This window comes from Zalophus californianus, chromosome 7 (genome assembly GCF_009762305.2).
Source record: "Zalophus californianus isolate mZalCal1 chromosome 7, mZalCal1.pri.v2, whole genome shotgun sequence".
NCBI classification, from domain to species: Eukaryota; Metazoa; Chordata; class Mammalia; order Carnivora; family Otariidae; genus Zalophus; species Zalophus californianus.
The window spans coordinates 132,439,673-132,463,128 of record NC_045601.1 but is presented as its reverse complement, the minus strand read 5'-3'; the positions used below and the strand labels follow the sequence as shown (position 1 = coordinate 132,463,128).

The 23,456-nt window shown below is 43.9% G+C and overlaps 1 protein-coding gene across 9 annotated transcripts in view; it reads right to left on the bottom strand.

Annotated features, from left to right (window-relative positions):
- The window catches only part of PHACTR1 (phosphatase and actin regulator 1), a 551,155-nt gene that overhangs the window by 247,298 nt on the left and 280,401 nt on the right, over positions 1–23,456 (bottom strand). The window contains exon 1 of one of the 9 annotated variants that reach the window (XM_027601441.2): positions 1,133–1,382. The exons of the other annotated variants lie outside the window; for them this stretch is intronic. Within the exon in view, the coding sequence (XP_027457242.1) occupies positions 1,133–1,382 (250 nt within the window). Of the gene's footprint in view, positions 1–1,132; positions 1,383–23,456 lie in introns of those variants that run through there. 9 annotated transcript variants of the gene reach the window in all.

Genomic DNA, 23,456 nt, shown 5'->3' with positions numbered 1-23,456 from the left:
ACAGTTTAATCAAAGACAAGTATAACCACACTGGCGGGACTCTAATTCTGAAGAGATGTTAGCCAAGCCGCCATCACTTCATTGCTGTGTACTTCAGAGGCCCACGGCGAACCCGAGGGATCCTCGTTAATATCAGTTCTTCCAAAGGGAACAGGCTAACCCCGCCTGGTTGCTAGGAAAATCTGCCTGCCCAAGCAGGTGGGAGTGTCAGCCAGGCCACGAGCTTCTGGCTGGCCAGCACCTAATGCTTGCCCTGCAAAATCTGCTGCCTGAAACTTTTCTGCGACCTTCACCGGCCCTCCGGAGTCGGCTCCGTGAGCTGCTTCGGAACCGCCCCGAAGGCTCCGGCGAATTGCACAGGCGCGTCCACATCTGCAGAGGCTTCTGCCTGGTCCACACCGAGCTGTCCCTCGTCCTTGGCTCCCTCAGCCCAGAGTCGCTGGCAGCCCGGCACCCCTTTCACCGCCCCACTTCAGATCGGGTCTGGGGGAGGTCCTGGGCTCACACACGCACAGGCTCACCTGGAAGAAGCCGCTGCAAGCCCCTCCCCCACCTCCCACATTTTGGCCATTAGGCATCGTTCCAAGAGGGGCCAGCATCTGCGCTCCAAAAATCACAGCCATGTTTTACTCTAAACAGAAATCATTCAGCAACTCCACAAGTATCCAGGGCGCTGGGCGCTGTGACCGAGGCCAAACCGCCTCTCCAAAGTGAACCCACCCGCACCCCACATCTGTCACGCAGCCCAGCAAAGCCTATCGTAACGCAAGGTTGGGAGGGAGAACAGCTAAGACCAGAAAGCTAGGAAAGCAGGTGTAACCACCTTTTTAAAGCTAATACTGCGATCCCTGACAACCCCTCTCCCCCAATCCCCACCTTCCCAGGAGAAAATCCCAGAGCTGTCCATTTAACTGTCTGAAACCCCTCATTTGAGGAAGCAAATACATCAATGGTATGTGCTCAGATGCGGTCCGGGTTTGGTTCGGGGCAGCACTCGGCAAAGTGCCGGGCAGGCGGATGTCCCCGCAGTTCTCCAGGCGGAGACGCCGGCGGCGCCCCGAAACTGGGGACCAGCCGCGCCACCTCCCCGCCTCCCGCGCTCGCCGCCGCCCCGACGGGCCCCGGCACTCACCGTCCCGGGCGTCCTCCCCCCGACTGCAGTTGCTGCAAATGTGTTTGATCTCCTTGCCCAGTTGACAATGGATCACAAAGGACACGTTGTTGTTGTTGGGGGCGGGCTCCTTCAGGGGCTTCATCTTCAGCAAATAAAAAGCTTTCTTTTTGGGTCTCTGGGCGCTCGCTGCTGGCACTGCGCCCTCCCTGCAGCGCGGCGAGCGGAGCGCAAACCTCCCCAGCTCCGCGGCGCGCGTGGGCTCCGCCATCCGGCCCCCGGGCGCCCGGGGCCGGGCGCCGCTCGGGCCCCCGCGCGCTGCCACCCGCGCCCCGCCGCCCCGGCCAGCATGCCCCCGCCCGGCCCCGCACCAGCGTCTCTACGGCATCGCGACCGCCGCGGGGCGGGTCAGGGGAAGGCGCCGAAAGGGTCTTGACCTCGCCGACCTCGCCGCCCGAGCCAATCCGAACCCCGCGGCCCGAGGAGGGTTTCCGGGAGGCACTCCTCCGTCCCACCTGGGACGCGGCGCGCCCACCCCTCGCGCGGCCTCACGGGCACTGCCTCCCCCGGCAGCCCCACCCTCCGTACATCGCAGCACCGGCGATTTGCGCCTGCTGGGTTTTGCGGCTACCTTCGCTCGCTCTCGAGCTCCAGGGCAGAACGCCAGCCTCCCCCTCCCCCTTTTCTTCAAGCCTCGCGCTGCCAAATGAAAGCAAGATGTGCCACACCGAAGGCAGCCGCGCTCGAACCCTCGGGGTGCAAGCGCCTCTCTCGTGGGCCAGAACTAATTACCATTCTCCGGTGGGTCCAGCCCACAGCCCTTGACTTTTCACTGGAGCTGGCAACCTGTTAGGACCTAAGTGATCTTTTCGCCCTCCATAAAAATTCCCCAACCTGAAGGGGGCCTTCCACCGGTGCCGTTAAAACTTAGAGTAACAAGGACCAGAAAAGGCGGCTTTTAGCAAGACTCAGAAACAACTTGCAGCTCCGGGATCCCAGCTAATTTGGCTGAAGGTTCCCCAGCTGTCTTAGCACGGTGACTAAGGCTCAGCCAGGCGAATGACATCTATTGAGATTTCCAAAGACAGAACAGTGCCTTAAATAAGGCAGACCCATGGCTCAATGCTAATACCAGCTACAAGTTGAGTCTTTTTTGTTGTGCACTTTAAAAAAATAAATCACACTATTACAGTAATCTGGACTCAGATATTGGGAATCCTACATCACCTTTCAGAGAACTAAGGCTTGGAGAAGCCTCAAATCACAACCACCGTGGGTGCTTATTTAAAAAATAGAGATCTGGGGGCCCTAAGCACTGGGATTCTGGTTTAGTAAGTAAGTGCAGGGCCAGAAATCTGTAGCTTTAACAAGCTTCCCCCCCACCCCGCCCCCCCAGGGGGATCTTGATGCAAAGCATATAGAGTGAAACAGGTGCTTACAGCCTGGGGTGTCTCACTCACAGCCTCTGTCTTCCCACCACACCTCATTCCTTGTGAGCCACAACCTTTGCCCTCCCCCGCCCCAGTGAAATAGTGTCAGTTCATGGATGCATCACTGCTAATTATTTCTAGGAACTTCCCCAAAGTTAATTTCATTAACACTCTGAGACTGATACTTCCACAAACGCCAGGTCACTGCTAGTCTCTCCTCCAACTGGGCACACTCTACATGTACAGTTCCCCTCACAGGTGAAAGTGTCAACAGTCCACTGGGGGTATTAAATTACTGTGTTATAATAAGCTTCTGATCATTGCCATTCTACCACTCCATCATGGATACCACTTCTTATCTGCAAAATGTTCTGCCCAAATCAGCACATTCAGTTTCTTCTTCACTGCGTAGTTATGGACGTCGAGTGTCCAGTGTCATACCCTACTCTAGAGGTAGATGACAGAGACTGGAATTCACATGTTCAAGTTGTACGCTCTTTAATTACTCGTCTCTCCCAATGTCCACTGGAGCCTTCAGGGACCCCTCCCTTCTCCAGCCAAACCAGCCGCAGGCAAATCTCACTGTATCTTCTCATGTCCGATTCATGTCACTTGCTAATTCTAAGCCTTATCTGAGAGATGGCAGAGGCCCCATTTGTTATGCTGGTGGAATATATGATGGAATATACTGCATCATGTTATATGCAAACATTTGTTATTCTCTTTTTCAAATCCTCAGACCCCTCCCCCAAACTGTATCACTTCTTAACTACCTCCTGAGAAAACAAAACACACATCTCGGGGCTCCCGGGTGGCTCAGTCAGTTAAACGTCTCCCTTTGGCTCAGGTTGTGATCTCAGAGCCCCGCATCGGGCTCCCTGCTCAGCGGGAAGTTTGCTTCTCCCTCTCCCTCTGCCTCTGCCCCTGACTCATGCTCACTCTCTCTCTCTCTCAAAGAAATAAATAAAATCTTTTTTTAAAAAAGAAAACACACATCTCTTCTGAAATGACTTTTTAAAAATTGTATGCCTTTCCCCACTTATTGCATGTCTCACAGGTCAGAACCGGAGATCCGCATAAACCCCATTCGGTCCGATTAACACAACTAAGCCCCCTGCAATCTTTTATGCACTCACTGAATACTAAACCAGACCTCCAGGCTCTGGGAGTCTCTACTTTAATTGGCCAAGTGGCGTAGAACAGAGAACACAGACACAACCACCAGCTTAGGCTCAAATATTAAAGGCGATGCCCCGCAATTATGGGGGCTCTTTATTCAAATTAAAAAGACTAAGGTAGACCTCTGAGTGCTATTTCTTTGGTTGGTGATCCATCTTCTTAAACTGCTTTTCCTGAGTCTGCAGCTTCTAACTGGCCACCTGTGGCTATTTATACTTAAATTGATTAAAATTAAATAAAATTAAATTTCAGTCCCTCACTTGTACCAGCCACAGGTCATGTGCCCGATAGTCACACGTAGCTGGTCGCTACTGTCTTAGGGAGGATGGTGGAACATTTCCATCATCACTGGAAGTTCTATTAGACCATGCTGATCTTAGAAGATGTAGGAATCTCAGTGTCTCAGGCTGAACTGGGAAGCTGAGAAGCACTAACTCTTATTGGCACAGCAGAAGGTGGGGGGAGAGAGGACTAGAATGGGGTACACCTTCGTGCTGGCAGCAATGTGGGAGGAGGATGTCTGTGTCTTGTGGCTCCCAGCACGGCCTTTCCTCTGACCCTCAGCAGGTAGCAGGGCAGATGTATACACACGTGTCTGGCATTTTTTTCTTGACCCTCTTCTCTACCTTGAATGCTACCTCAGCCGAAGCCTTCCTCTGATACCCATGACCATAATATCCCTAGAGCTCCCAAAGCCAAGAGATACCTTATACGGAAGCTGGGTGTGTGTCTTCCCAGAAGACACACCTGACCATTATGATCCTTGCAATGATGACTCAGCTCTACTGCTGCTATGGATAATCCTCTCCCTGCATGCATAATGAAAGAAACTGGTCATCAGACAGCATTCTTGAAAAAAAAAAAAGCTTTTTTTGGTGGGATTTCTTCATTTGAAAGGAGGGAAGCACTGAAGGGAAGGACAGCGCAGAACATCCTGCCACCTAAAACAGAGGTTCGGAACACTGGGCCTCATGGAGCTTGCATGGCATTTTTACCCACATGATCCAAGTGGGAAAGACTCCCCTGGGGTCACTTTCAGTGTCACTTAGTTGCATGGCAATCTTCTTTAGGATACACTGAACTTGTAGATCACCTCCTTGAAACTTGTTTGGGGCCCTAAGACCTGCTACTCAAAGTACAAATTCATAGACCAGCTGATCCTGGTCACCTGGGAGCTTGGGAGAAATGCAGCATCTCTTTTTTTTAAGATTTTATTTATTTATTTGACAGAGAGAGACAGCGAGAGAGGGAACACAAGCAGGGGGAGTAGGAGAGGGAGTAGCAGGCTTCCCGCCGAGCAGGGAGCCCGATGCGGGGCTCGATCCCAGGACCCGGGACCATGACCTGAGCTGAAGGCAGACGCCCAACGACTGAGCCACCCAGGCGCCCCCGAAATGCAGCATCTCAAGCTCTACTCCAGAACCTGCCTTTTAGCAAGACCTGCAGGTGATTGGGAGGCACATTAAGGTTTGAGAAGCATCCCCAAGGCATCAGCCCAGTAATAGTATTAATTGTCTACCAGTGGAATACACAGTCTGCTTCCAAAGTAAATAGCAGATAGGACCCCTGATCCCACAGAGCTTAAAATTCAATAGGAGAGAGGATGCACTCAAGGAAAGGACATATAAGAATAACAAAATCGGGGCACCTGGGTGGCTCAGTCGGTTAAGCGTCTGACTCTTGGTTTCACCCTAGGTCATGATCTCAGGATCATGAGATCAAGCCCTGCCTCATTGGCTCTGTGCTCAGAGAGGAGTCTGCTTGAATTTCTCTCTCCCCCTCTGCTCCTCCCCCTGCTCTCTTTCTATCAGTCAATCAATCAATCAATCATTAAAAAAAAAAAGAGTAACAGAACCCACCCAGCTGAAACACGTGCAAATTTATAGCTAGGAGCAGCCAGGGAGAAATAGGCATTTAATATCTGAGTGGGAGCCATGTGTAAAGGGGATTCTGCAGTGATTAATGTGGAAGAGATGAAGCTGGTGAATCAAGAGGTCCCTGGGCAAGTCAGCCTGAGGCAGTTGGGGGCAGAGGGTTGGGGGTACAGGTGGTGGCCATGTGGAGAACATGCAAGGTCATAGGCTAAAAGGAGTTCATGGTGAGGTGATAGGTGGGTGGGGGTCTAAAATGATCTTTAGCCTGGCAGGAGGGTTACACCCAGCAAGGCAGTGTGGGAAAATTGGGCTTTCCAGAAGATACCACTATGATGATGATGATGATGATGATGATGATGATGATGATGATGTGAAAGCAACTATAGCCCTTAAAATGCTCCAAGGCTAAATGGGAGAAACCGTGTATGATCAACTTGGAACTCAGATTTTGTTCTGCTTTCTGCTTGTCTCTGCTCACCCTACTTTTAATGCTCAACAGTTATTAGGCTTAAGGGAAGTCACAAAGGGTAGAAATTTGGAAATGCTCATAAAGTGCTTTAACTCTTATGAAAAAGATAGACTAGAAATACAAAATATTAATGTCAACACAAGGCAAAGCAGTGGACCATTCAAAGAGCAGTGTGCTTAAGTAAATATCACTACATGTATCAGATGTATAAAAAGATCAACATTTTTTTCTTCCTCACCATTTTTCTCTTCAATTTACACTCAAGCTATCCATTACAATTTTTTTTCCTGCTTCTTTCTTTTTTTTTTAAAAGTATTTTATTTTTAAGTAATCTCTATACCCCACATGGGGTGAGACCTTCCAGCTCCAAGACTGAAAGTCATATGCTCTACCAACTAAGCCAGCTAGGCAACCCTTGTCTGTCTCCTTTCTTGCTCCTGTCATCCCTGTAGTGGGCTGAACGGTGGCCCGCCAAAAGGTATATCCATGTTGACATGAAACACATGAACGTATCTTTATTTGGAAAAAGGTTCTTTGTAGACGTAATGAAGTTAAAGATCTTGTTTTTCTTTCTTTTTTTTTAGAGAGCGAGCGAGTGTGCATGCTGGGGGGGGCAGTTGGCAGAGATAGGGAGAGAGAGAGAGAATCTTAAGCAGCTCCAAGCTCAGCGTGGAGCCCAACACAGGTTTCGATCTCAAAACCCTGAGATCACGACCTGAGCTGAAATATAAAGTCTGACACTTAACCGACTGAGCCACCCAGGTGCCCCTGAAGTTAAGGATCTTGTAATGAGGAGATCATCCTGGATTATCTGGGCGGGCCCTGAATCCAATGACAAGTGTCCTCGTGAAACCAAGGAGACACACACAAGTGACAGGTCAACACAGGCAGGAGAGGAAAAGGCAATGTAAAAACAGAGGCAAAGCCTGGAGTGGGGTAGTCCACAAGGAATGCCACAGTCACCAGAAGCTGGAAGAAGGTGAGGACTGGAATCTCCCCAAGAGCTTCTCAGAGGGTCACGGCCCCACCCCACACCTTAAATTTGGACTTGTGCTCTCCAGATCTGCGGGAGGATAAGAATCTCTTGTTTTAAGCCACCAACTTTGTGGTTATGTGTGACAGCAGGCTAGCAAATTAATCCACTCCCTAAATATTAGCAATGTGTTATATTTCTAATTTAAGAAAAAACATCTATTTTTTTCTAAGTTTGATCTAAATGTGTACTATGTTAAAACCAGAACTGTAAGCTAATCTACAAAATACATATTTAAGAAGAGGGTTAAAAATGACTTCCAAATGGTTTACAACACAGAATTGTGCACCACTCTTGCCACTCGGGGGGGGGGGTTGTGGTGTGTGTCTCCTGTCTCTTGCCACTCCGGGGTGTGTGTGTGTGTGTGTGTGTGTGTGTGTGTGTGTGTGTGTGTGTGTGTGTTTTCTACTCCGGGGTGTGTGTGTGTGTGTGTTTTCTACTCCGGGTGTGTGTGTGTGTGTGTGGTGTGTGTGTGTTTTCTACTCCGGTGTGTGTGTGTGTGTGTGTGTGTGTGTGTGTGTGTGTGTGTTTTCTACTCCGGGGTGTGTGTGTGTGTTTTCTACTCCGGGGTGTGTGTGTGTGTGTGTGTGTGTGTGTGTGTGTGTGTGTGTGTGTGTGTTTTCTACTCCGGGGTGTGTGTGTGTGTGTGTGTGTTTTCTACTCCGGTGTGTGTGTGTGTGTGTTTTCTGCTCCTGTCTTTACAGATGCTGGAATGGAAGGAGACTTTCATCAAGAAGGGGATACAGCTTCCAGGCTTTTTTATATTTAGTAGAATGCATTTGTATGCTGAGCAAGGAGACATGAGCAGAGCTGGCTGCAGGACGCCAGTGAAAATTCTTCGGGAAACACAGGGACATGTGAGGAGAGCTCATACTCAGCCCCGAGTAGGGGTATGGCTGTTGGCATCCTTGATGCCTGGCATCTGTTCTAATAGGTGGAGTATACTTGCCTACTCTTACAAGTCCAGTTACTAAATATTTTGAATGCCACTCCTGTAGATAAATGTTAGAAAGCAGCTGCATGATTGGCAAATTTTTATTCTCCTAAAAGAGGGTTTCTCCCACAATGTTCTTCTTAAGAATGTGTTTTGGAGCCTACAGCAAACATTCTTCTGGATTTAGCTTTTCCCTTATTATTTCTTAATCGAACCTGGCAGGTTTTTGGTATGAGAGCCAGAGAGAAGTCCCTGGACAGTTGTTTTGAAGAGCCAACTTCATATGTCCATTTTTAGAACTTGAGTTCTTAAAAATATAGTTGAGACATCTCAATGGTGTGAGCAGTTTGTGTGTGCATGTGTGTGTGTTTGTGGGATTTTTGTTTTGTTTTGTTTTAGCTAAGGCTTTGCTTTTCTTTTTTTTTCCCCCCTAAAACTGAATAGAGAGCAATTTTCCTTCTAGGCTTGTGGTGATTATGCTTACTAAGGGGTTGTTCTGTGCAAATTGTTCTACAAACACTTAGCAGATAGCAACCCGATGGGAAGGGAAGATTGGAAGCATTTAGACCAAACAGGTGGCAAAAGAGGTGACCTGAAGGACAACTACTATAGCTCGATTGCAGCGTTATCTGGCAATGCTTCTTTCTCTTCCTGCATTGCTGTGGATGGGAGGACTGGAGTGGTCTAGTTCTCAAGTCCAAAGAAGAGGATCTTTGACATGAAGTCAGAGTGCATCTAATCTTTGTGGCTGAGATGGAAAGTTCAGTGTGGTAAGACGTTTTCTGCAAGGTCTAATTATGTCAAGCATCCTTACAGTCTATATTGCTGATACTGAAGGAAGACTCTCAGTCTACATTTTAAAATTTGGGATCAGGTATTTCTATTTATGTCCAGGGGAAGACAGGATAGAATAGGTAGAGGCTGAGAATTGTTAAATATTAGGTTTTGTTTTTTTAAGATTTTATTTATTTGAGAGAGAGAGAGAAAACGCAGGAGCGGGGTTGGGGTAGGGGAGGGGCAGCGGGAGAAGCAGACTCCCCGCTGAGCAAGGAGCCTGACCCAGGGTTCCATTCTAGGACCCTGAGATCATGACCTGAGCCGAGGTCAGACACTTAACCTACTGAGCCACCCAGGCACCGTGAGAATTGTTAAAGATTAGTAAGTGAGAAGTCTGTTGTTCCAAAGTAGTCCATTTCTTTACATTGTGCTCCAAATCATAAATCCCATATTAAATGAGATTTATAGCCATGTAAACATAGCCTTATGTTTCTTTTTAGAAACAGGTTGATTTTGGCGATTTAGACACTTCTGGATATTTATCTTATAGAATAAAAGCACCTGAACACAGAGATGCCATTAAGTGTGTTTCTATTACAATAAAGTAAAAAAGTCCACCGATCAAGAAATGGCTGCATAAATTACAGTACGTTTAAAGCATGATGCCACTAAATGAGTTCTATCTTAACAAATCTGCTTGGAAGGATTTCCACCATGTATTGTTAATGAGAAAATTCACATACAGAGAATGGACTCATTTTTTTTTTTTAAGATTTTATTCATTTATTTATTTTAGAGAGAGAGAATGAGAGGGAAGAGGGTCAGAGGGAGAAACAGACTCCCCGCTGAGCAGGGAGCCCAATGCGGGACTCGATCCCGGGACTCCAGGATCATGACCTGAGCTGAAGGCAGTCGCTTAACCAACTGAGCCACTCAGGCGCCCTTATTTTTGTTAAGACATATATTGTGAGCATTAGTATTATTCTCCAGATATTTCTGATTCGCTATCTTCAGGTACGTGGTAGGATTGCAATTTATACATCTAACCCCCTCGAGGGTAACAGATGGAACCAGGTGGCCAATTCTAACCTACGAGTGATGAGCTGAAGTTTGAGATAGCAGCTGCTCTTTTCTTTTGTGTTCTGAAGTGAGCTGAACCTACCTGCCGACCCACAATGGCTGTGCAGTACGGGAAGTGAACTTGTGCTGTTCTAAGCTACTGGAATTTCGGTGCTCATTTAGCTGAAGATTAATCTAGCCTATCAAGACTAACACAACAATGACAAATGTGGGTGAGAGACGTATTTGTGTATGTATTTGTATATTATCTATCCCTTTATTTAATTATCACACCAACACCTTAAAATGGAACTATTATTTCCATTTTACGCTTCAGGAAACAGACGCTGGATAACATTAAATAAATTCCCCAAGTTACACAATTAGCATTTTGCCAGTTAGAAATCTGAGCCCAAATATATTAAACTACAAAGCATACTTTTCCTTCTCCAACCGTCCCACTGACAAGCAGAGAGCTGCTAGGTGGTTTTCCTTCAGAGGACCCTCCGCACTATTCTGGGACAGAAACGTAGGGCATCAGGAAACACAACCAAGAAGGGTTATCAGGATACAGGCATGGGACACAAAAACCTTGCCTGCCATGTAGAGCATAGCTACTGGGGGTAAAGAGAACAGGGGTAAAAACAGGATGCACGGGTCCTTACCCATCATCTATATTGGCAGATTCCTGCCATTTAAGTCTTGAAACAGACTGCGGTTGATACCTCACTGATGTTATCCTTTTAGGGCTGGGATTATATCTACAGTGTGGTGAGCCCCTCGGGGCTGTCAGACAAAAGCTCAGGATCAGCTAATGATAATTGGTCATTAGGACCGAATCACAATTGTGTTTGTACAGAGCAGGTGTGGGAATAAGGTAATAGGATAACGTGACATAGGCAAGAAATGCAAATGGACCCTCCCTCCCCCCTTTTTTCCCTGAGTGTGAGAACTTTAGTTATACAAGAAACGTAATTGTGAGTAGCTGTGAGTAGCCAGCAATGGGGAGTTCTTAAGTGAGAACTGCAGGTGTACAAATGTATGACATGCAAATTATTTCTTCCATGGAAAGTAAGATGGTCTAATTCACTGAGGGAAACATTACAATATGCTCTAAGACTTGTGAAGTGAATGATCAAAGGGATATATCTGCTTCCTACAAGCCAGGTTGTTCCCTTCCCAACACGACAGGGTCCTGTGATCTGGTGAGTTTCCAAAACTCGTGTGTGTATGTGCGTGCGTGTGTGTGTGTGTTTACAGTAGAGAAGTCTTGCTGAAGAGGAATTTTATTTCTTTTTATACATTATATGTCAGTAGGGCTTTTCCTCTGTGATATCTATTATTTCCACACAAATTATTATAACAAGAGTTTGTAGCCATGTTACATGAAAAGGAATGTTATTTACAGGACGGGAATGGTACATGAAAAAGCTAAGAAGAGTCTAAAGAGAGATTTCACAGAATGTGCTATTGGAATTTAAGAATAGAAGAGTAGATACACTTGTAAATAGAGATAAAAAGATATGCTCTAAAAACCCATTCAGGGTCACGATGATGAGTCTGCAGGGAAAAAGTCCATTGTAGGGGGGAGGTAGGGAGGGACACATCCCTTGTTGAGTTTCCAGGGTGCTTGTGAAACTCTGCTGGGCTTTTTCCTAATAAATATGCTAAATGTTTTTATTTGCACACTTATTTATAAAATATATTTATGTAATAACAAATACATTAGATATTGTATATTAAAATTAAATGTTACATAATACTGTATATGTTATATATGTTTTCTATTTTTAATTGAAAAATTCTCAGGTAATCCTCACAACAATTCCAAGATGTGAGGTGTTCCAACCACCATCTGACAATGAAGGATCCAGGGAGATGAGAGAGTTTGCACAAAGCTGTATCTTGTCAACAAGGCAGAGATCTGCAAGGAATGCGAGCCATTCGCCATTCAGACACACTCACTCTCCACTGTATCACGCTGCTGTGCAGAAATGTGTCCATAGGAAAGAAGCTGTAGTGAAAGTAAAAATATCCTTCTAAGCCAGCCCAGGAAGAAATTCCTGGAGGGTTTCTTAAAGATGAAGGGCAAGCCTGTTAGATTCATCAGGATCTGCCCATTTTCATTGGAAGTCAATCTACTTTCCCATTTTCTGGATTTAAAAAAAGTACCCAAATGAACATTCTTTCATTCGCAAATTTTGTGATTTATGTTTAAAAACATTGTAACACATGTCCTTTTTTCCTTGTAATACGGGAGGTTAAAGAAAAAAAAGCCTTATTAAACCCTTGACAAAAATTATCAACTCTTAGAAAACGTGTGAGTTACAATAAAAAATGAAGGAAACATCCAGTCTACAAACACCAAATCAACATATTTTTCTATAATACCAAACATAATGAATAGAAACTATTTAAAGTAAATCTGGCCAAAACTTTTAACTTAGTGAAGTCCCTTTTCCAGATTCTCTTCCTTTTCCAAAATTGGCAATATGGCAGGGGAAACCTGAAGCCCAGGTTAAGATCCCCTGATTTCTTCTTATTGTTTAAAAGATTTTATTTATTTGTTTATTTATTTATTGAGAGTGTGTGCACACTTGCGAGCCAGGACGGGGGTTGCAGAGGGAGAGAAAGAATCTCAAGCAGACTCCATGCCGAACAGAGAGCTCCACACAGGTTCAATCTCACAACCCTGAGATCATGACCTGAGTCAAAATCAGGAGTCTATTAACCAACTGAGCCACCCAGGTGCCCTACGATCCCCTGCTTTCAAGAAAATAACCATGCCTGCCCAGGTGAGCATCCCCCAGATCTGTCAATTCCCTGAAGGTGAAGAAGCCATCCATGATTCTAAATCCTAATCTCAACTTTACCTTAAAAATAAAATATTCCTGGGGCACCTGGGTGGCTCAGTTGGTTAAGCGACTGCCTTCGGCTCAGGTCATGATCCTGGAGTCCTGGGATCGAGTCCCACATCGGGCTCCCTGCTCAGCAGGGAGTCTGCTTCTCCCTCTGACCCTCTTTCCTCTCGTGCTATCTATCTCTCATTCTCTCTCTCTCTCTCTCAAATAAATAAATAAATAAATAAATAAATAAATAAATAATAAAATATTCCAGGGCGCCTGGATGGCTCAGTTGTTAAGCATCTGCCTTTGGCCCAGGTCATGATCCCAGGGTCCTGGGATTGAGTCCTACATTGGGCTCCCTGCTCACAGGAAGCCTGCTTCTCCCTCTCCCACTCCCCCTGCTTGTGTTCCCTCTCTCGCTGTGTCTCTCTGTCAAATAAATAAAATCTTTAAAAAAAATAAAACATTCCTGTTTTGCTTGCAAGAGAAGATGCAGACACTGCTCCGCAGCCTAAACCTGATGTTCCAAAGTTACAAGTTCTCAGACAAGCTGAAGGCATTGGCGTGTATGAATTACAACCATTACTCATAAAGCTTTCGGGCTAATATGTCCATGAGCCCACACGGGGCATGTCTGTATATGAGGATCTGCTCATTTTTCTTAAATGGTGCATATTAAGTCAACTGTGAGTTGTTCAGAACACTTTATACACAGTTTGGGAACTATTACCCATCATTATATTCATGTAGAGTGAACCCCCAAGGCAGGCATTGGCAAGACTAAGCTGAGTTTTTGACAGTCGCACATGATCTACCAACAACTGACATCATGTCAATCCTCGGTATACTTTGAAACAGAGACAGGCTTTATTTCTGTTACTGGGCTTTGAAATATGAGGGTGATATAGAAGCCGCAGTAAATCATAGGACTGTAATGTAAAGCTTTCTGCTTACATTTTTCCTTGTGTTTTGTTAAACATGGAAATAATGGGAGATACAGATATGTCCACATGTAATAGTGGAATAAAAAGAGAACTGAGCTATTTTGCTATGAATAAATATTTACAACTGAGGACGAGAGTGACCAGAAGTGTTTAAAATGCTTTGTAGTGCATGCTGGCGTTTTGCCAAGTCAAGAAAGAAACTGGAGGGCAGAGCTAACTAACAGAGCAGGCATTTTTGCCTTAACCTGAGACACTGTGCTGTTTGCTAAAACAGAGGAGCAAGGTGCTGCTGTGTTCGCTAACATGACCTTAGCTCCAAACTATATAAGAGGGTCAAGAGGTGCCCCCCGGGTGGCTCAGTGGTTAAGCGTCTGCCTTCAGCTCAGGTCATAATCCGGGGAGTCCTGGGATCAAGCCCGGCCTCGGGCTCCCTGCTCAGTGGGGAGTCAGCTTCTCCTTCTCCCTGGACTCCTTCTCCTTCATGCTTTCTCTCTCTCTCAAATAAATAAAAAATAAATAAATGAAAATGAAAGAGGGACAAGATCGGTAACCCAGGAAGGAAAGGGTCCATTCCATGCAAAGAAATAGTTTGGGGTATTCATTATAAATACAAGGATAAGTTTGATAACATGAAGAGACTGCCCAGAACTCTTTAGATTGCTAGCTGTTGGAGGAAGGAATGAAGGAGTCAATGGAATCCCGATCGGCAAATCCAGACTGAGGCTACTATGCAGCCTAATCAGCTGTCCCGTGTCAGCTGGACCAAGACCTCTGGTGATGGTAGTCATATGAACTAGAGGAATTCTTCCTGGACATTTAGATTTACCTACGTCTCAAGCCTGATCTGGAGGATCAGGAAACACAAAGGTTTCAAACCAAAGTGAGAAGGAAAAGAGCAGACCAGAAACAAGAGAACACTTCCCCACAGTGAGGGCACACTGTGTATTCAACTTCCTGTGTCAGGCTGCCACATTTTTCTTAAGAGGTGGAGTCGAATGAAGAAACTGAATTTCAGAACATTAGAGAGAATCCTTGAGAAAGACTTGATTATGTTTACCTGAGCTATTGCAGGTGGTGGTGCTGGGGGAAGGGCATGAATCAAATCGATTTGGAATGTGTAGTGTCATATTTTGAAATCCGACAGTCTGTTCCCAAAGCTTTCTCTTCATTTCCTTGGGTAGACTGTTGCTCCTTCCCGGGTCACTCATCCCTCCCTGCTGCTTGGACCTGGATCCTGTCACCTCATCAATCCATCACTCCATCTTGTGTACACAGTGACCAAGCTCTATGCATTCTTCATCTTAATTCTTTTCTCATTTGTGATAAAAATCCCCAGAGCCAGGGGTGGGATGAGATGGCACCCCATCTCTCTCTTCAAAACATGAATTTAATCTTTTATTAATTTTTGTAATTAAGAACCCATTAAGGGGCACCTGGGTGGCTCAAGCAGTTAAGCGTTTGCCTTCAGCTCAGGTCATGATCCCAGGGTCTTGGGATCGAGTCCCACATTGGGCTCTCTGCTCCTCGGGAAGTCTGTTTCTCCCTCTCCCTCCACCTGCCACTGCCCCTGCTTGTGCTCTGTCAAATAAATAAATAAAATCTTAAAAAAAGAATCCATTAAAATAATGTATAATACATTAAGGATCCATATACATACATCACAGTGTTACTTTCATGAAATTTTCTACCAATGAACAATAAACTGTCTCTGGACACAGTCTTTTCCCCTGACTCCTTCATAAATCTTTTCTAGGAATCAATTCTCCCAGAAAGCCAACTGAATTGACTTGGATTGCAAAGATAAAACCCTTCAGAGTGGCCTGCCATCAAAGTTATCCATACATTCTTTGGGGGATAAAATGAAGGGATTGGACTGGTAGATAATTGCTAAGATGATCTTTCCAAAAACACAATCTTTGACTCTAATAGTTGATACGTTGCAACCTCTGGAAGAAGGTCTCAGGAGGAAAGAAACATAACAAGTATTGACTATGTTGGAAGAAGGAAATGACAGTCTAGGTAGAAGTGCTTTCGGGGAGCATTTAACTCTCCTGAGATATCAAACCTTGACCTATAGCCAAGACAGGGCAAATCTTCGTCTGTAGCCACATCTACTATCTTGCGTTATCTCCTAACACTTCATGGTGACTGCAGGTGACTCCCACTTCCCAAGCACTATGCCTTGTCATGCCTTCCCATGTGCTACTTCCTCATCTGGAAGACCTTTCCTTTCCCCTTCCCTCTCCCAGGAGCCTTTTTCTCATTCATATCACAGTATTAAGAGTACCATTTTGGAAGGCTCCCTTAGCCTGCTCTCAGTCCTCAGAGCCACCTGGGAACCTACTGCTAACTGGCCATTTATTATAACATTATGTAAATACTGTTTTTACTTATATTTCAAAGACAGGGAAAAAGACAGTGAATACAACACTATTCATGTGTGTGTTATTTAGGTTTAAAAATGTTTACTTTTTTTAGTGCTTTAGTTCTAGTTACTTTAGTGCTTTAAAAAGAACACAAAGGACTACAAATTATAGATTTAGTGAAAGACCACCAATCCTCACTTTCCTTACCTCCTTTCCCAGAAGCAACTACTCTCCTGCTGTGGATGCGTGTGTATCCCATCTAATTCCTGTACTCTTACTGTATGTGTATGTGTTTGCAAACATTATAATATTGCTTTGTGGGTTTCAAATATACATAAGCGGTATCACATTTTAAGAAGCATTTTCTAACATTCTACATTGAGGTCAATATTATGGTTTAAGATTATTGCATGTTGATTCATGTAAGTCGAGTCCATTCACATTTCCTGCTGTATCAGTATTCCGATATAGATTATATCACAATTTATTTACAGATTTCTTCATGGAGGGCTAGTTAGTTGGGTTCTGACTTCTGGGTAATTACAAGCAATTCTTCAGTAGGCATCCCAGTAAAGTTCTCTTTTGTACACTTGTGCAATAGTCTCTCTAAGGAATATAAAATTTGAATAGCCGTGTCACAGTATATGCCCATCTTTAGCTTAACTGGATATTGGCAGCACTTAAAGTGATTGTATCAATTACCATTCCATCAAGAGTGTATGAAAGTTTCCCTTTCCACCTCACCACCACTTGGTATTACCGATATTTTGTTTCTCAGTATGCTGGATGTGATTTAATTGCGATATCCTGGTTACCTATTAGATATTCAGATTTCTTCTGCTAACTGCTTACTCATATTTCTGTCCATTGTTTTCCGTTGTTAACGTTGTGCTCTGCTTTTGGATTTTAATGACATTCTTGGGGCCCCTGTCTGGCTGATTTGGTTAGGCATATGACTCTTGAGCTCAACTCAGGTCTGTATCTCAGGGTCATGAGTTCAAGCCCCATGTTGGGCTCCACTCTGGGCATGGCGCCTTCTTAAAAAAAAAAAAAAAAAATTCCTTCCCATGAGGTTATGCACCTGTTACTTATGTTTTCTTTTAACAGTTTTAAAGCTTTGCTTTACATATTTAGGTGATTAATCCATCTGGAATTTGTTTTTATACATGATGTGAGCTAGACATCCCACTTTATTTCTTCTTCAAAATGGAGAGACATTTTCTTCCTGATTACTGTTTATTGCCTAGCACATTCTTTCCTCATTGATTTATAAAGTTACTTTTGTTGTACTCCAATGTAGTGAGCTATACTGAGTGTTTTTATTTATCTATTGAGATAATCATTGTTTTCTTTTTGATAAGTTATGTGGTGAAATCCTAAACAGAATTCCTAGGTTAAACCAACCTCACATTCTTGGAATAATTCTAATCCGCTTTAGTATCTTACTAGTTTGCTGGCTTTGTTTTCAAATATTTAGTATTTTTTGTGCTCACATTCATAAATTTCTCTCTTATATGGTCCTTGTTCAAGGCTGTATTCCTTCTTTTTCAATTTCCTTGAATAGTTCGTGTAAGATGGAGGCTACATCTTTATTCTCTAGAACAGCTTTTATAACTTAAAGATAAACCCTCTTTTTTGTTGTTTTTGCTTTTTGAGAGAGAAAGAGAGAAAGAGAAAGAGAGAGAGAGAAAGAGAGAGAGAGAGAGAGAGCGCAGAGAGAGCATGAGCAGGCATGGGATGGGACAGAGGGAGAGAAGAGAGAGAGAATCTTAAGCAGTCTCCCTGCTCAGTGCAGAGCCTGACGCAGGGCTCTATCTCACAACCCTGAGATCATGACCTGGGCTGAAGTCAAGAGTCAGATGCTCAACCAACTGAGGCACCCAGGTGCCCCTAAAGATAACCCCTCTTGAATGTTCATTAAAACTCACCAGCAAAACGTTCTAGTACTAATGATTTCTGGTTAGCAGATTTTTTTTTTTTTAAATTGTGGATTCAATTTCTTTAGACATTGTAGAGATTTCAGTTTTCTATTGGTCAGTACTGGTAATTTATAGTTTATCTAGGAAATTCCTCATTTTACCTAAGTTTTCAAATCTACTTGCATAACCTTGATCATAATATTCACTTAAGATGTTTTAAAATTATCTGTTAACTATGCTCCTCTAATATTCTTTGTATGTTCCTTCTTCCGCTTTATTCTCAATGAAACTTGCCAGAAATTTGACTATTTTATCACGATTTTCAATACACTCACTTTGTTTTTTGAGTCTTTTATGATATCTTGGTTTTCCTTCCCATTAAGTTCTTCTCTTATTTCTCTTCTTCTTCCCTGGATTAGCTCTATTGTATCCTTTCTTACAAGGATCTTATTGTTTTTATTTTCCATATCTCTTAATACATATTTTTATTATTTCTCTTGGCCTCATTATGAATGACTTCCTTAGATGATCCAGTTTATTGAATAGTCTCTCTTCAGCTGTGTCTACTCTGCTATTGAATCCAACCACTTACAGTTTTCAAGACTATATTTTTTATTTCTAAAGATTTTATTTATTTATTTATTTGACAGAGAGAGAGACACAGCAAGAGCGGGAACACAAGCAGGGGGAGCGGGAGAGGGAGAAGCAGGCTTCCCGCCAAGCAGGGAGCCCGGTGCGGGGCTTGATCCCAGGACCCCGGGATCATGACCTGAGCCGAAGGCAGACGCTTAACGACTGAGCCACCCAGGCACCCTATATTTTTCATTTCTAGATGTTGCATTTCCTTTTCTAGTCTGGCTCTTATTTTTCATAGCTGTCTATTCTTTCATGGTGGCTTCTATTTTCTTATTGTAAGCATCTTTATTTTATAATCTCTAGATTTTTCTCTTACTTCTAGTTCTTCCTTTGTTACATCCGCTGGTCCTCCTTCTTGGGGTCTATCTCTTCGTGCAACTTTTGAGTTTTTCACTGTGAATTTATGCTCAACAGGATGGTTTATCATTCTGTATAGATTTTTCATTTGCTTCTGTCAGTATCCCGGTGATTCCAATGACCCGGGGGGGAAAATTACGTTCACTTTTAGCACTGGCATTTCCAAATTTTATCAGCAGTATAAATTCGAATCCCTAACATAAAGAGTGGGAGTGGGACAAGTCTGCAGTTTTGATTTATCCCAAGGACATTCCTGCCTATACCCAGACCCCCAGAGCTTAAGGCTCCTCACTACTTCCCTGCCTTTACAGGCAAAAAAAAAATTTTGTTTTTATTGTCCTATCTCCAGGTTTAGGTGTGGGAAGACCCTCGAGGAACCTTCCCATAAGCAGTGTCTTTGTTCATTGCCTTAAGCAAGGTCAAGGCCACATTTTTTGTCCCTGAATTTGGCATTGGAACTCTAGTCCTCAGTGTCTAAGGTGTATATCCAGGCCAGGTACTCTGGGGAATGTCAGTTCAGTTGCCTGTATTGCTGAAAGTCCTTCTAATTGTGTCCCTGCTTGTTTGTCTCCCTCACTGTCCATAAGCATCGTTAAGGCAAGAACCACAGTTTATTACCTATGATTCCCCTCCACTCTGCTCCCCCAGCTTCTCGCATAGTCCTGGCACTTGGTACACAGAAGCTTGGTAAATGATGGATGGATGGATGGATGGATGGATGGATGGATGGATGGATGGATGACAGCTTCAACATAGGTGGGTTTGACATCTACTAAAAAGTTCCCTACAGCTTGTCATTTGCAGCACGATGTAGAATATTTCCGAGACACAGACAGGAGATGTGTCAGAGAATAAGGAGGATTGGAGAGAGACACGTGAAGATTTCTGTGGTACCTGATTGTGCTGACCCAGTCTGCAACTAGTTTTCTCCCTCACTGAAACACTGTGTAAATTAAATAATTAAAACTATATTAAGAGCCAAGAATAGCATTCTGATGCTATATATAGCTTCTGGCTACTTAGTTATGCAGAGCACTGAAATGAGGCAAGAAGCTTTTTGACAATTTAATTAACATCTTTCTAGACCTTCAATTTCTTAAAAATACTGGGATGCTTCATTTTCAAGGTGCTTACAGAAGAGGAAGATGCTCTGATTTGTCCTTCAACATCTCTCACTGAGGAATTTGGGCAGGGAATTGGGAGGAGGGAGAAAGAGGGAAGGGGAGCCTTGTCTTTTATTAACCCAGGAGTCGTCCTTTTGCTCACCTTCCTTTAAGTCAGCTGTTTACCTTCTGGACATGGTAAATAACAGTGCAAGTGTCTTCAGCGGATTTGGGGTATAAAAAATAGCTCATATGTGGAATTTAAGAAACAAAACAAACAAGCAAAAAAAAAAAAAAAAAAAGACAAAAAAGCCAGACTCTTAAATACAGAGAACTGGCGGTTGCCAGAGAGGAGGTGGGTGGGGGATGGGCGAAATAGGTGAAGGGATTAAAAGTACAGTTATTGCTATGAGCCCTGAGAAATGTGTAGAATTGTGGAGTCATTATCTTGTACACCTGAAACATATAACAGCATATGCTAATTATTCTCGAATAAAAAAATAGCAGATACTAATTAGGATCAAAAGACCTTTCATAATAGTAAAACACACATGCGCGCACACACACAGTTATGTCAATGCCACAACTGAGAAAGGTCTTGCATGGGGGTGTGTAATTTACAAGGTTTATCACACTCGATATTTTCATTATCTGAGTTCCTGAGCAAGCCTTTAATGAGGTGTGCTCAGAAAGTGGTGTTCATGTGCTTCCCCGCCCCCAGCCCCAACAGATTAATTTAATCTAATTAAACGAAGTCCATTTCCTTCTCAGTGCTATCATGTGCTGGCCACTCCGGAGAATGTGCCTCGTCATCCCTCCAAGTCCCAAGCTTATTCTTCTGAGACCAGCCACCTCCATATGGCAACAAAATGCTTAGGAGGGAGTTTGAGTTCTTCAGTTACAGTTTTTTGTGTGATTTTTTTTTTTTTTTTTAGAGGAAGAAAAAGATATAGGAACAGAACTGTGTCAGAGAATAAACCAAAGAGCAGACGGGAATATTTTAATGAAGTCAGAAAAAAACGGTAGACAACTACTTTTCTGTATTGCTGGCTTCTCAGAAAACATTCTGTTGGCAGATTTTTTTTTTGTAGGTGGAAATCAAGCAGGGACATGTCCGTTTTATGCTCAGAGGGTTGGTCCAGGGTCACTAGATGCTGCTGGAGCTCAGACATGTGGTCCTATCACCCGGCCCACCTGGCTGACCCTGCTAGAGCTTTCTTCGTCTCTCCCAGCTCCTGGGCTAGGTATATGTTTATTTATTTATTTATTTTTTAAGATTTTATTTTTAAGCAATCTCTATACCCAACATGGGACTTGAACTTAGAACCCCGAGATCAAGAGTTGCATGCTCTACCACCTGAGCCAGCCAGGCGCCCCGAGGTGCATGTTGAGATCCATCAGGAGGAGCCCCAGTGTCTCCTGCAGGACACCTGAGCCATTGAATTTGGAGGCTTGGGATTGAGTTAAATTCAAAAAGCAATTATGAGAGAAAAAAAACCTTTAAAGTTTGTAATCGGCAATGTGGGACACTGGTTTCATTCATTCAACATATTTTTTTTTTTTCAGTTCAATTTATTTAAACTAAAAGCAAAACTAAACATGGTTTACCCATTTCTCCTACTCCTCAGCTCAGGCAACCAACAGTCTGTTCTCTGTATCTATGAGCTTAGATTTTATCTATTTTTAGAGCCACACATAAGAGAGATCATGCTGTATTTGTCTTTCTCTGTCTGACTTATTTCACTTAGCATAATGCCCTGGAGGTCCATCCGTGTTGTCACATAACAAGATTTCATTCTTTCTTTATGGCTGAGTAATATTCCCTTGTGTGTATGTAATAGATACCTACATACATATATCACATCTTCACCCACTCATCCATCAGTGGACACTTAGGTTGTTTCCATGTCTTGCCTATTGCAAATATACGGAAATGAATGTGGAGTGCATATATCTTTTGAATTAGTGTTTTCATTTTCTATGGAAAAATGCCCAGAAGTGGAATTGCTGGATCATATGTTAATTCTATTTTAAATTTTTTGAGGAGCCTCCATGTTGATTCCCACAGGGGCTGCACCAGTTCACCTTCTCACCAACAGTACGAGAGGGTTCCTTTTTCTCCACATCCTCGCCAGCACTTGTTGTTGCTTGTGTTGTTGATTTTAACCATTCTGGCAGATGTGAGGTGGTATCTCATTACAATTTTGATTTGCATTTCCCTGATGATTAATGATGTAGAGCATCTTTTCATGTACCTGTTGACCAATTGTATGTCTTCTTTAGCGAAATGCCTATTCAGGTGTTCTGCCCATTTTTTTTAATTGATTGTTTTTTATTGCTATTGAGTTGTATAAGTTCTTTATATGTTTTGGACTATTTGTCTCTTATTAGATATATGATTTACAAATATTTTCTCCTATTCAGTAGGTTGCCTTTCCATTTTGTTGATGGTTGTCTTTGCTGCACAGAAGCTTTTCAGTTTGATATAGTCCCACTTGTTTATTTCCGCTTTACCTGCTCTTGCTATCAGTGTCAGATTAAAAAAAATCATCACCAAGACCTATTCCAAGGAGCTTACCACCTAGGTTTTCTTCCAGGAGCTTTATGGTTTCAGGTCTTATGTTCAAGTCTTTAATCCACTTTGAGTTAATTTTTGTGTGTGGTGTAAGATAATGGTCCAATTTCACTCTTCCTGTCACAGTGGAGTGAGCTATTATAATTAGCAGGCACTGCCTTACTGGTCAGCTCTGTAAGTGGAGAGTTTTCCAGTGTGGGGTAGTCCTGGGAAGACACACACTACTGCTCTACAAACCACAGCTGTCCCTATGGTGCACAGAGTCTTTGTCTACAGAAACTATTTGAGTCCACCCAAATCAGCATGTCACCTGATTTACACACACACATACACACACGCACACTAGCATGGTGGCCAGTGGGAACAATCTGCTAAATCTGCTAGGCAGTCCACCTTCCTGGACTCCATGGCCCACAACCAACCCATGGTGAGAACTCTTGAGCTCCTTGGGGCATCTGATCAACCTCACATGCCAGGCATGGCGTGGGATGGAGTTAGAGGGTTGGAGATGATCCCAAAAAGGAGAAACAGCAGTCCAGGACCCACAGGGGTTCTGGTCTAGGTCCAGGGCTCCCCACTCAGATAGCTGCCATCTCTCTGGTCCCAGGCACCTAATAAGGTCTTAGAAAACTTCAAGGAAAATGCTTCCAAGTGGGAGTTGGATGGGTGAGGGGCTGAGGAGTGCAGGGCCTCAGTCAGGAGCCCGGAGGTTACACTGCTGTAGACTGCCCACAACCCCAGTATCCTACCTAGCCGGTTTGCCAAACCTGCAGCTCACGTGTCGACTCCTGGATGAGACTTCCTTGCCTATATAGGCAGAGTTATTCACTCTTCCCCCTGTGCT